We start from the raw sequence: 15,447 nt of genomic DNA, 5'->3' as shown, positions 1-15,447 counted from the left end.
ATTCTTAACAATTTCTGTGAACTGACATGAATTAAATTGAAATCAGCAGGTTTTCAATAATGAAGAGAATTTAGGGATTACAAAATATAAATCAGTTCAGGATCCTCCTGGGCATGTTATGCAACAAGTTCAACAAGTAAGTTTCTTTAAATGGAAGTATTCTTTCCAGTGGTGTTTTATGTTTTACTTAAAATATTTGTTTAATAACACTAAATGTTTTGTAAAAACAAATCTATTATTCTTAACAATTTGTGTGAACTGGCATGATTAAATTGAAATCAGCAGATTTTCAATAATGAAGAGAATTTAGGGATTACAAAATATAAATTACTTTCCATTTGCGATAACTTATAGTAGACAAGAATTTCTTTCCTTGTTTTTTATTCAAACTAAACGAGTACGTTCTTTCCTGAATAATATTAATGACATGCTAAGAAAAAAACCATGAATATCATGTGGCATTGATTATATCTACTTTATTTTAATTTTGAGGGGGAGAGAGAGAGCTTTTCTACTTAGACTATCACTTTTTATCTAGAAAAATTTAAATGGAATTAAATTTAAGACTATTCAACAACTATACTATTGAATATAGTTCATCTTCCATAAGTTGGATTTAGCGAAGTCTAGTACTTGAATGTTCTAGAGATTATCGAATAAAGAAACAACCAAATGCCCAGCATTGTAAAGAATATTGTGAAAGAAAGAAGCTTTTATTAGTACTAGCAGCTATTAATAACATTAATTATGAAATTAATACTATCTCATCTTCCTGAGAAATTAAGAATCCAGTGCTGTTTACATGTGATTTAAATAAGACATTTAAAAATCCATCTGCATCATCAGGTTTGAATAGTTCAACTGTCAAAAATCTTAATGCTGAGCAATTGACTTCTACTAATAAGATTCAAAATTGACAGTGATCAGCAAACTTAGGTGCAGATAAATGTTCATATTTCATTTACTAGATTGTATTGATTATACAAAAAAAAAAGATATCACGTTTCCCAGTGGATTTATTTTGAATGAGTTTGGAGCTACGTGTTACATTTGTCATCATCTATGATTTGAAAATGATATAATGTTTGCCTAAGAATGGTATTCTAATTATTGAACTATTTTCCTCATTTAAACTTGGATGGTTTAAAAGATTGTAATATTTGTCATTACCATGTAAGTGAAGGAAAAATTACAACTTTTAGAATTAATGGCTTTATGTATATCTGTCACTACTGAATTTGGTCACAGAATGTTTGATATCAACCTAGACTACCATTTTTTGCAAATTTGTCAAATAAAGCAGGGATATAGACGATATGTATAGTTGGAGCCAAGTTATCGTTGTTCTCATGAATGTTAATACCATGGTTAGATCTTTGCTGCAATCACTGAATGAAGATTGTCCTTCACGGTTTCCATTAAATGCAAGATGATACATAAGACAGCCTACTTGCAAGGGTTTAAAAATAGGCAAACTATAAGACTTCAGCTTTAGTACTTGGTTGAGCAGTCTTTTTTATCATTATTATGACATTACATAATGTATACATAATAGAAAGGCTTAGGTGTTGTTGATTATTCATAATAGCACTTCACAGTATAAATAACACCAAGAGAGGAAAAAATAATTTATTGAACTTACTGATATTTTGCTGGTTTTCTACCCAGCATCTTCAGAGCACAAATCATAACTGACAAGCACACAGGTACTAAATTAAATTATTAGAAAGTTCAAATTGTAACTGAAACAGAACTAATGTCCTAACATGGTACCTTCTGTGGGCTGGATAACCATGAAGCTAATTTGGAGATAAAATGCAGAATGAATTTCTGCTCTTGAATACTAAAGAGATCTCAAGAATGATCAAGATGATCATCTAAGCAGTAAATGTCTACCAAGTTTAGTAGGCTAGACATAGTTTAACCTTCTAAACTTATGAAAAGTATCGGTGTTCTTGCAACAAACGGCAGCTGTTGTTTTTTTTATATATATATACTCAAAATAGCTACTCTAAATTTTCAGGTATTGTGTATGATGAAGTGTAAAAAAAATGTCATTGGCTGTGAATACATCATCTTCCTACTGGTAACCACTTATCACAAGGTGAACTACTTTTATTTAAGTTTAAATATTAAGATGTATCTATATAAAATGGTACACAAAGGAAAAGGAATAAAAACCGGATAGCCAAACAGATAATGAAACAGAATTGGAAAAAAGGACTTTGAACTGGATGCAGATCGAAACAGTAAACATAAGAGTCATCAATCACAAGATCAAAGAAATACAAAAAGCCCTAACAGAAATGAAAATATAAATATCAGTAATTTCAGAAACAAAGAAAAAAATCAAAAGGTTCTACATAACTTCAGGACTACAGTTTGATATATAGTGGAGTACCCAGTGAAAAACAAGCAACTGCAGGTATGGCCATGGTGATCAGTAATAAATGGAAAGACAAAATTGAATCATATAAGTGGATTTCCGAAAGAATAATAATGGCTAGATGTAAATTAAATAAGAAATTTATTACAGTTAGGAATATATGCACCCAAAGAAGGAAAAAAATCTGAAACAGAAGAATTCTATAAAAACCTCCAAAATGTAATTCAGAACACAAATAAACAAGATTACTTAATTATTGCAGGTGATTTCAATGCTAAATTGGATCAAATACATTTAAAGATTTAATAGGTAATCAAGGAGAAAATAATAATGGAAGAGAACTCGGGGAATTTGTGATCTATAATAGTTTGAAAATTACCAATCAGCTTCTTTAAATATAAAGATATACATGGGAAGCCAGAGGATATAAAAGCATCATTGACTATATTATAGTGGGTGAAAAACTAAAGATGGTAAGAAATTTCAAGAGTATACAGAAGATGCAATATTGACTCAGACTATTATTTATTAATCAGTACTATTAAGATCCTGAACCAGAGAAATTGAAACAATACAAGAACACAAAAACAAAAGTAGGAGCATTTTAAGATAGAACTGTTACAGCAAGATAGTATCAGAGAACTATATCAAAGAAGACTTATAAACCATACAAAGGAAATGAATGAAGATACAGATATAGAAAATTAATGGCAAAAGATCAAACAAATAGTAAAACAAGCAGCATATGAAGCCATAGGAACATAACTGCAAAGAAAAAGAAAAGGTCTCAGAACCTGGAACCCAGAAATAGAATCCTTAATAAGAAAGAAAAAACTAAATGTACCATAAATAGTTAAACGATAGAACCATAGGAAATGAAATAGAATATAAAAGAATCAGAGCAATAATAAGAAGAGAAACCAGGAAAATCAGAAGACAAGACTGGGAAAAATTTGTATAGAGATTAGAGCATGACATAAATGGACCTCAATTAAAGAGCTATGAAATCAATAAAAAAAATTACTCAAGAAACAAAGGATAGTCTACAATTAGAAGGCCCCTCCCCAAAAGAATGGACCAATCACTACACCCAGCTTTGAAACAATAATAATCAAATTGAAATAAAACAAGTAATAAGTCAAGAAACAAATGAAGAACCAAAACAGTTTAATGATCTGAATAAAATATTGGAAAAACTAAAAAATAGAAAAGCTACAGGAGAAGATGGAATAAATTCAGAACTACAGTCATACCTCGGCTAACGAAGATAATTCGTTAGCCGAAATGTGATTTCCCGTAGGTTTCTATAGAAAATCGTTTAATTCGTTCTGGATGCTGCCTACTATTTAAAGATAAGTTTTATAAAATAGTAAAAAGCACACTATAAAAGGCAAAAATTCGCCAAAGGTGAGATGAACAGCTACCTGATTAGATGAAGGAGAATGGAAAGTAGAATGAAAAACTGGCGATCTTTACACTATTATATACACTTTATTAAACTGAAAATATGTACACGTTTTTACTATTCTTCTTCCAAATTTTCAAAGTTTATTCAAGGTAAGTCTCCTCTTCTTCAGTAGCTGGCCTCTGTCTCTTTGCTAAAGAAGTAGTCAAAAATCTGTCCAAAGTTGATGAAACTTCTCTTTTTTTTTTTTTTTTCCAGAATGTTTTTAAAGTGATTCAGACACTTGTCTTCAACCAAGGCACAAAGTCTGTTCATTTCAGCTTTGTTGGGATGCATTTTGTAGCCAAAGACTGAAACTCTTCCCAGTAGTGCAACATTTTTTTTAATGTCACCTGTTGGCATTCTTCCCTTTTTATTGCTGTTCTCCTCCTCTGATGAGCACTCTTTATCTTCCTTGTCTCTTTCCTGATTCAGTTGCTTTTTCAACTCTTAAGATCTTTTGAGTGTTCTTCAACTAATTCTTCTACATCTTCATTTACCTCCAAATGTAATGCTTTGTCCAAGGAGGATTATCTTATCTACAATGTCAGCATCTTCAGCATCTTGAACACTGGAAACAGCACTTCTTATCTTGCAGCAGTCTGACATAACGTTTTCCAGGCAGCATTAAGTGTCCTAACTGACACTTTGTCCCATGCCATGGCAATGACTTGAATAGCATGAAAGATATGATAACGATCCTTCCAGAATTCCCTCAGAGTCAGACTGGTAAATGAAGTTGCATCAAAACATCTTTGGAACATGTGTTTTGTATACAATTTCTTAAAGTTTGATATGACCTGTTGGTCCATGGGTTGCAAAATAGATGTGGTGTTTGCAGGAAGAAATTTTATCTTGATGAAGTTAAATTCTGCCTCCAAATCTTCCAAGCCAGGTGGATGCCCTGGAGCATTGTCCAGAAGAAGCACAGCCTTTTCAGGCAAGTTTTCTTCTCTCAGGTACTTTTTCACCATGGGCCCAAACACCTCCACGATCCACTCTGTGAATATGCTTCTTGTTACCCATGCTTGGTGTTTGACTTCCAATAAACACTAAGCATGGGCTTGCAAACATTCTCCTTCTTGAAAATTCGTGGTGTCTCAGAGTGGTATACCAACATTGGTTTAATTTTGAGATCACCATTTGCATTAGCACAAAATAAAAGAGTTATTCTATCTTTCATAGGTTTGTACCCTGGCATACACCTTTCTTCTTTTGTGATGAAAGTTCTTTTGGGCATTTTCTTCCAGAACAACCCAGTTTCGTCACAATTAAACACTTGTTCTGGCTTGTATCCATGAATGATAGTCCACTCCTGAAATTCTCTAACAAACTTCTCAGCCTCCTCTTTATTTGCACTGGCTCCTTCTCCATGTCTAATTACACTATGGATCCCTGACCTTCTCTTGAATTTCTCAAACTATCCTCTGCTTCCTTTGAATTCTTCCTCTGCCTCTGCTGTACTGTGTCCTGCCACATTTTTCATCAAATTTTCATAAATCATTCTGGCTTTGCTGCAGATTATTTCTTGAGTCATAGTGTCACCAGCCATTTGACACTTATTTATCCAGATCATCAGAAGCTTTTCTATTTATTCATTCACAGAACTTCTTTGGGATTGAGAGGCCAAGGTCTTCACACCAGCTGCAACTGAAGCTGCCTTAATCTCCTCCTCCTTCAAAATTAGCTATTGATGATGATGCTATGCCATGCTTGATTGCTAAATCTACAATTCTGACTCCTCTTTCATATGCTGAAATTATTTCTTTCTTTTGCTCAATTGTGAGCAACTTTCTGCTTCCCTTGGGTTTGTCGCTTACTTTTTTTTTTGGACCCATTGTCAAGAAAATTGTTTTCTGAAAAATATAAAAGAAATATGACATGTAGCATATTATTTATTTAATTAGATAAGAATAGAATTTACTAATTATAAAGTAGAATTTAGCCAAGTAAAGAATAAATGCTATCACACTTACCTCTCACATTTACAGCCACATGGAGTGTGCACTGTACTGACACTGGTGTGAGGCGTCTCACTTCTCACTGTTTCGAACATAAACAACCCAGTTGGGTTGGTGGGTTTCCCCTATTTGATGTGGTCAGCTCATTTCTTTGTCACACACATATAGATGGAAAAGATAAGCTCCTGGCATGGCCCGACTGTTCATGTTTGCTGCTTTATGTTAGCGTGCGCATCCACTAAAACATTCGTTAGCCGAGTCCAAAAAACAGCGAAAAAAATCCTCGTTAGCCGAGGTATCACTGTACACAAATACAGCTCTAAACCATTTCAGTTACATTTAATTAAATTCTTAAACAGAATATGAGAAGAAGGAAACATCCCACAAGAATGGAAGACAGCAATAGTTATAAACATATTCAAAAAAAGAAACAGAAAAGATTGCGGAAACTACAGGGGAATATCCCTATTAAATACATGCTACAAAATATACCTAGATATAATTAAAAGTAAATTAACGCCATGGGCTGAGGAAATTGTTGGAGAAGAACAATGCAATTTTAGGAAAGGAAGATCCTGCACAGATCTCACATTTATACTCAAACAAAGTATAGAAAAAAAGAATAGCATTTAACCTGCCAATAGGCAAATATATGGCCTTCCTGGATTATGAGAAAGCATACGATCAAATTAACAGATCAAAATTAATTAATATACTATGTGAATTGAAAGCTCCATCTCAAACCACCAAAGCAATAGCAAATATAATGGAAGAAAGCTATATTAAAGTTAAAATTAATAATGAAATAACCAAAAAAATTAAAACCAATAGAGGTCTCATTCATGAATTATCACCAATATTCTTCAATATATATATATATATGGAAAAAATTTCAACAGAGTTGAAAAACAAAATCATAGGAATTAAAATAAGAAATAAAGAATTAACCAGCCTTTTGTACACTGATGATCAAGTTATTTTTGCTGAAAATGAAGACTGATTACAGAAAAATAGACATGTATTGAACAAAACAATAGAACATATGACATGAAAATCTGAATAAATAAAACAAAATCAATGGCTTTTCAAGATAAAGAAATTAAAATATGTAAACTAGTCATCCACAACAAAGTACAGTAATCCCTCAATTAATGTGCCCCCGATTAGTGCATTTTCAATTAGTGCGTCATTTTTTTTCGATACCCAAAATCGATTAGTGCACCTTTAAAATTCGATTAGTGCACCTATATACATCTTAAAAATAAATGTTACAGATTTTAAAAATTTTCAATCTATACATTTTTATGGCTAATTCAAAAAAAATCACTCACCAGAATGAAATAATTTAGTTACCAATTTAAAACATTTTACAAGTTATTTTTAATGGCATATTACACTACTTCCATGTACACTATGTATACTATGTTCCAAATTTTTACCACCAAAATTTATGTCGTCTGCTATAGTATGCCCACAGATTCGAGACCCTTCGATACTTCTGAGAATCCATTCCGATAATAGGGTAATCAATCCGTCTTCTGGGATGAGTTGTTTATTATTACACGTCGGAAAATTAACTTCTCTTTTATGATCATTGTAGTTTAGTTTTTAAAGTGGTAACTAGTTTGCTTGTATAACAGTTGGGAAATTTTATCTATAAAGCACGTGATTTCGCATGTTGGCAACCAATTCGTACGTCCTTCATTTCTTTCTTCTCTTCAATGGTAACGTCCAAGAGTTAATTAAATCTCATTCTGAAGAATTGAGTGATTCCGACCTGTGAAATTTAGACGCACAGTGGGAAGATCTCGAAGAATATGAAGAAAATTTAACCAGTCAGCCAAAAGAGATTTCACAGAAACAACTTGAAAATATTTTTTGTACAATCGAAATTTTCAAGCAGCAATACTTAGAGGCTGACCCTGACGAAGAAAGATGCAGTAAAATTTGCAGAAGAGTAGAAGAGGCAATAGGGCCATACTGTTGGTTGTATGAAAAAAAAGAAAAAAAAGAAACAAAATGCTCGCCGAACTACGTTAGCTCAATTCTTTGTTAAGAAGTAGAATAATAAAATTTATATTCTGAATATGTTTTATTATCTTTCAGCTTCATGGTTTTCCTTTAACTAGACCCTGAGACATACCTTAATTCTTTTATAAAAAAAATTAAGGTTCAAAAAAGAAATTTGAGGAACGAATTATACTTTTTCCCATAGGTTATTATATTCAATTAATGCACCTGTTTTAAAGAATGCATTAGATGCACTGATCGAGGGATTGCTGTAATAGAACAAGCGAACAAATTTAAATATCAGGAAATTACATAAGTCCCAATGGAGAAATTGATATTGCATATAAAAAGCAAAAATTCCTAACGTGTAGCAGTCATTGGAACTTTGAATAGACACTTCAGTAAACAGATGTCTAGAACAACCCAAATAAAATTATATACAACAATAGCCAAATATGGCAGTGAAATATGGACTTGCAGAGAACGAAATAAAAGACAGGCGGAAGCTGCAGAAATAAAGTTTTTAAGACTGCTCGCAGGATATAAAATAATAGACAAGAAATGAAGAAATATGAAAACAGTTTTCCTTAATTAACGTAAACAGAAGACATCACAAACTATAGAAAGAACTGGGAAAACCATGTAATAAGAATGGATGAGAACAGATGGCCAAATATTGCCTGGAAATATAAACCAAAGGGACACCGATCAAGAGGAAGACCCAGGAGGAGTGGGCAGAAGATTCTTTAAACCCTTGAAAATATTACAAGCAAACAATTGCCTAATACTGGAAGCCAAGAAGAAGAGGAAAAGATGATTAAAGTTTTTTATAGGTAGCAGTGATAGAATGACTATTTTGAAAATGCAGTGACTTAAATGAAATAAAGAAAAGTTAGTTTCTGATTTAACAAGAACAAGAAACAATTCATAGCAGTTGCATTTCTAGTATCCTAAATGATTTTTTTTAAGTTAGTGAAGTATAGAAGAAAAACAAAAATATTTGTTTTAATACCAAAATTAAAAGCAGAAGTGCTGAAAACTTTCTAACTGGTTTAGGTTAAAACCACACAGACCTGAAACTGTGGAGGGAGGGTGAAGTGATTTTGTGGGACATACTGTGTATGTGGGGGGGGGGGGGAAATAAGGGATTGAGTTCCAAGACTTATCCTGCATGCTTCTTTTATAGCATTTTTTGGTGAAGTTCATTTCCTAAACTGAAATAAGGTCTTAAAATGTGGTGAAATTTTTATTATTATTATTACGTAGCACCTCCAGGGAGTCTAAAGACTCATCGAGGAAGACCTATTCTACAACTCTCCGTCTCCACCAACCACAACTACCTTCGTCTACACCAACCCCATCTACTGCAACATAGCCCAATTTAGTTCAGTTAGTCCATGTGTCATCTACTGCCATATTGGACCATATAGTCCAATTTACTTAACAAAGCAAGTATATTCTCTTTATACTAAATGAATATTCACACACATACACAGAAATTCAAGTTTTCATCCCACAAAATGGACAAACCAGCCAAAACAAGAGTTAACAGAATGCTGAACTCATAAGCATTATTTGCTTCAGCTGCAATTCCAAACTGAGTCAGTCCGATTACAAATATATATTTAATATACTATTCACTGAATCAAGTTAAAAGTCTAATAACTAGGTAACTCAAAATCTTATCTCCTTACTTAATGAAGATTAGCACAAAAATATCAATATCCATAATTTCATACAGCTGATGCTGTTATGGTCAGTACATACCTTTAGTGATTTGCTACATAAATTTTCACCAGGTATGGCTCTGTGCTTGGACTTTTCTTGGCGCTTCACCTCTCCGAGGGCCTGTCAGTCCTGACAATCATCCATCCATCTGTCTCATTCAAAGTTTGCTGTTTTCCCTTTTTCCATATACTCTCCTTTGTGGTCAAAGTGTTTCAGGTTTCTTCTGTCAAGTTAATATCCTTTTTTGTTCACCTTTCAATGTATGAGACTAAATAGTCTCCTGTAACATCACATTTCAAAAGCATCTGTTCTTTTCCTAATCAGACTTCTTTAGGTTATGGTCAGTTTAGGTTCCAGGATGTGAAACATGGAACCTAAAGAATCGTAACTTGCAATTGAAAATACAGCTGCATCCAGAATCCTTAGCTTTGTTCCTGTAGTGATGGATTGATCTTTTGAGACTTTAACTAGGTCTTGACTATTGTTGTAACCATGTCCAAACTCCTATTGATGTTTCTGAACAGTAGTTCTTTACAAGTTCTTTGATGGATTTCAGACACACAAATATGTTGACCTCCTCACATTGGGAGCAGAGCACTAAAACTCCTTGAGTTTCAGTCCTCTACCTTGGTGATCTCATTAACTCTATCAAAGACTTCTAGTTTTTCTCTGTCATTACAGAGAAGTACGTACTATATCTTGAGCTTATTCCACATTATTTCTTAATTCTTGTCTTCAGCTCATCCATTGCTACATGCCCGATGTCCTCAGCATAAATGCTAAACAGACCAGGAAAAAGTATTCATCTTTGCCTACATGAATCCATTCAGTTGTACCTGTACCTGTACCTGGATTTCTTATTGTGGTTGCTTACTCTGTATACAGATTAGCAATCATCCTGATAAAACTCATTACTTCCCACAATTTCACATTGAACACAATCAAAATTAAAAGCCGGATTAGTCTATGAACTCACCAAAGAAAGTCTAAACCCTCTCTGCTGCATAATAACTTTCAAAGAATCTGATCTCCAATAGCTTACCCTTCCTGAACTATGCCTATTCTCAGACATTTCAGCCTTGACTTTGGCTTCAATCTTAATTAGAATGATTTATGGTAGAGCCATTCCCGCATTAGAGATAAACCTATGTTAGAGATTGCAGCATTAATGCTTGCATTAAAGATTGCCAGCCTGGTTGGCTGAGAGTTTATTGCATCTACTCTCCAAGCAACAGGCTGCATTTGAATCCTACTGTCGGCATAGACATTTGTGATTACTTTACGTGGGAAATGAATTTCATCATCCACTGTGAGACCACCGCCTTGTTTATTTGAGGAGGCCTGAAGTGGCTTGAAAAGGTTCCACGTTTGGTCTCTAGATCAAAATTTCCAGACTATATAAAAAATTAATTTTAAAAATTATAAAATTAATAAAAAAATAGAAAAATCTTTAGTCCACTTATGGTACTAATGTTCTATAAGCTTACATTTTGTGAGTTATTTAAAAAAAAAAAAATAGAATTTATGCCAGTCCTTTATATCTCCCTGTGCGGTTATATCAATATTAATCTCTTCTATTCTCTAGACCAGTGCTTTTCAAACTGTGGGTCATGAAATCAGTTTCAAGGGCTGCAACTAGCATTTTTTTAAAAAAAATTGTTTAATGGAATAGTATAGAAAATATCTTGCAGATTTTGTAGCTTTAACATGTTCACACTGAGTAGTGTCACATCCTTCATTTTGTTTCAGGTAGTAAGTCACATGACGTTATATTATGTCCCTTCTGCTTTAACACGTTCGCTGCCATGCTTGTTGGGCATAGTTTGTTACCACATGCCAAGCACTTCAAAGTCATTATGGGTAACTCGTGCTTGACATACGAGTATATTCGTAGTTGACTTGTGAAGCTCATATACCAACTACAAGTATACTCATAGTTGGCAGAAAACGTGTTAAGTAGGGAAAATTTTTACAAAGTTTTAAACATATGCAGCATACTGGTTTAAATGTTTTTGATTAAATTTTGCTTGTAAAATTAGTATTGGTGAACTGTTTTGATGTTACAGAAAATCTCAAATGTAATTCTGATTTCAAGTTTATATATATATATATATATATCATCATTATCAGCCATTGTCAATCCACTGCTGGATGAAGGCCTTTCCAAGATTACTCCAAAATTGTCTGTCCATGGCTCTCCTTTCCCATGTCACTCCTGCAAATCTGATGATATCATCAATCCACCATAATTTAGGTCAGCGTTGTGGCCATTTTTCCTCTCATGGAATCCAATCCAGTACGTCTTAATGTCCGTTGTTGATCATGGTTCCCATGGACTATTGAACGCATCCCTAGGTGGTGGATGGGAGGAAACCCTAACTACCACCTATTGGATATCAGGGCAGCTCTGAATATATTGAATAAAGAGCCGTGGACCAGTGGTTTTGAGACTGGTGATCCCATGTGAAAATGTTGCCAATTACCAACTTGCAGCATGGTGGGCCAGCATGGTGAATTTATGGCCTAATCTTCAAGATGAATCAAACAGAAGTAAAATCGTTCCTCATTTCCCAGGGGCCAGATTGTTACTACCTACTGCAGCAGGCAGTTAAACATGAAGACAGAGGGTGCTAAGAATCCCCGGGTAACCAGGTCATGCTGCCATTGGAAACTAAACCTTGGAACTTTAAACTGTAGGACTCTGAGCAGTGAAGCACATCTAACTGAACTAACTGAAGAGCTAAAGGACTAAAATGGGACGTTCTCGGACTGTGTGAAGTTAGACGTAATGGTGAAGAAATTCTTCATTTAAAAAACAGAGACATACTATATTATAGAGGTGGAGTTGGATTAATGATCATCAAAAAATTGAAGAACAGCATAATAGAATTTGTAAGTATATCTGATCGAATAGCAAGTATTGTTGTTCAAATCTCAAAAAGATACACTCTTAAGATCATCCAAGTCTATGCACTAATAATAAATCATACTGATGAAGAAATTGAAACCTTTTATCATGATGTATCCCAACTTTACAGTAAAGGAAAACATCATTTCAAAATTGTAACGGGAGACTTTAATGCTAGAATTGGTATATAGCAATCAGATGAAAGCTCAATGGGAAATTTTGGATATGGCATGGGAGACAATAGAGGAGCAAGGTTAATAGAATTTGAAAAACAAAACCTTAACATCATGAATTCTTTGTTCAAGGAAAAAACACATAGGAAGTGGAAATGGAAAAGTCCAAATGGAAAAAGTAGTGAAATTGACTTTATCCTTAGCAATAAGAAAAACATCTTTCAAGACTGCTCTGTTATAAACACCTTCAACATTGGAAGTGACCATTGTATGGTATGCAGTAAGATTCAAATAAACTGCCAAAAAGAAAGAAGAAAAATGTTTCAGAGGTCAAAGCAAAACATAGATATACACAAACTCACCATTAAAAAAGATATATTCCAACATGAACTAAACAATAGATTTAAACATCTTATTATAGATGACAGTGCTGATCCATCAGAAAGTAATGACATTATTACCCAAAACCTTTTACAATGCTCACTTGAAATAGCTGGTACCACAGAACAGAAACAAGAGAAAATTTCTGAAGAAACAAAACATCTTATGAAGAAACAAAGAGAAATGAAATGATCAAAATAACCTGCAGAATAAAATTGAATGCACTGAATTGTGCAAAACAATCAGAAAATGTATTACAGAAGAAATAAGAAAACTCAATTGTAAATTTATACAACAAACAATTGAAAACAATCTTAGTCTCAAAAAAAGCCAAACAGCAATTGTTGACCACCAATAAATAGATGGTTTTAGTCAAACTACAAGATGGGATCATAACCAGAGATAGATATGCTATAGCAAAAAGAATTGAAGTATTTTACTTAGTATTATATCAGAATGATGAATTAAATTTAGAAGGAGATAACTACAAAATAGCTGAAGTGCCACAGATTCTACCAGAAGGAATAATGAGAGCATCCAAAGCTTGCAAAATGGAAATGCTGCAGCTGAGGATGGAGTTATAGCTGAACTTCTAAAGGCAGGTGGAGAAATGATCTACAAACGCTTAGCAAAACTATTTACTTTAGAAAATGATGTACCAAGAACATGGAAGAAAGCTACCCTAATTCTGATACATAAAAAAGGTGAGGTAGAAGACTTGACAAATTACCGACACATCAGTCTACTATCAGTGGTTTACAAAGTGTTGACGAAAGTCTTAGCTCAAAGAGCAGACAGGCTTTCAAAGTGGCTTTAGTACAGTGGACTATATTCAAGTTGTACAACAGATTATTGAACTGTGTAATGAATATCAGTTAACATTATGTCTTGGTTTTACTGATTACGAGAAAGCCTTTGATTCAGTAAAAACTTGTGCAAAACTTAAAGCTTTACAAAACCAACAAGTGGAGGAGCCATACATCAGGACCATTAAATTAGCATACACCAATGCCACAGCAACAGTTCATTTCAATGGAAACATCTCTACTGTAGAAATACAGAGAAAATACAGGGTGACACAATATCTCCAAAATTATTCACAGCTTGCTTAGAAGAAATATTCATTTTTCTTGATTGGGAAGAGAAAGGTCTGAAGATAAATGGAAGATATTTAAGCCATTTATGCTTTGCAGATGACATAGTTATCCTTACTTCAACTGCGCATGAATTACAGACTCGTATCCATGAACTCCAAATTGCTAGCAAAAGCTGGCCTAAAGAGAAACCTAAAGAAGACTCAAGTTATGTTCAATAGCTGTGTCCAACCAGAAATAATAAAAATCAATAATGAGAAAATCAAACAAGTAGATCATTACATATACTTAGGATAACAGATATCAGTGGAACAAAATATCATTGGTGAAATTAAAAGACGCACGATTTTTGGATGAAAAGCGTTTGGAAAATTACATTCAATATTCAACTATCATTATGCCTGAAGAGAAAAGTTTTTAACCAATGTATTCTCCCTATATTGACATACGGCTGTGAAACATGGACACTAAATGCAAAGGAAATTCAAAAATTAAGAACACCACAAATTAGTATGGAAAGAAGTATATTTGGTATCACAAGACTTGATCACAAAAAGAATACATGGATAAGAAATCAAACCAAAGTCTTCAACATCATAGGAAGAGTGAAACATCTGAAGTGGCAGTAGGCTGGGTATATTGCTTGAAGACAAGTTCAACGATACACACACACACACACACATACAAGGGGTTTCTGAAAAGTAAGGCAACAAATTTTTCTTTCTTGATAATGGTGAAGGTAATGAAGTAAAACACAGTGGATGGATAGAACTGATAATAACATTTAAAAACAAACCATTGTAGTGTGGTGCTACTGTCGCTTCACAGCTAATTCCAGTTGCAAGATGGCAGCTACCGTGCAAGTATAGTTTTGGACCATACTCACACGGTATATCATTTAGGTTACACAAACTAAATTTAAGCCATAATGGGTTTCCACGTAGTTAACCTTGTGTATATGCTGATGACATTACACTAGTTACATAAGTCATTTTTTTTCTCTGATAAGAAGTATTAACTGTGGATAATTACAAGTTGACAGTTGCTAATTCAGAAGCTGGTGACTCTGCCTAACCTGGTTAAAATGAAAATACATGTCTTTCACCTACGAAAGTGGTCTGAAAAGTTCTCGGCCTAACAATGAAAAAACGAATTTATAATTATAGAATTATTTTTATTTTTCAACATAATCTCCCTTAAGACTAATACATTTATTCCAGCGATGCTCCAGCACCATTATCCTGTCCCTGTAGTGGTTCTCAGTAAGATCTGCAAATATACCCCTCTACAGCTGCAATTCATTCGAAGAAAAAACAGAGGGAACCAAATCTGGGAAATAAGGTGGATGTTCCAACAATTCAT

General features: G+C 33.7%; 1 protein-coding gene across 1 annotated transcript in view; it reads left to right on the top strand.

Annotated features, from left to right (window-relative positions):
- The window catches only part of LOC150102493 (uncharacterized), a 192,971-nt gene that overhangs the window by 90,459 nt on the left and 87,065 nt on the right, over positions 1 to 15,447 (top strand). Inside the window, exon 6 of the mRNA XM_090399601.1 lies at positions 50 to 136. Within this exon, the coding sequence (XP_090255727.1) occupies positions 50 to 136 (87 nt within the window). The remainder of the gene's footprint in view (positions 1 to 49; positions 137 to 15,447) is intronic.

The sequence above is a fragment of the Typopeltis vanoorti genome, chromosome 10, assembly GCF_054136105.1.
Source record: "Typopeltis vanoorti isolate ZY-2024b chromosome 10, IOZ_Tvanoo_1.0, whole genome shotgun sequence".
Taxonomy (NCBI): Eukaryota; Metazoa; Arthropoda; class Arachnida; order Uropygi; family Thelyphonidae; genus Typopeltis; species Typopeltis vanoorti.
This window is presented reverse-complemented; position numbering and strand designations above follow the sequence as displayed.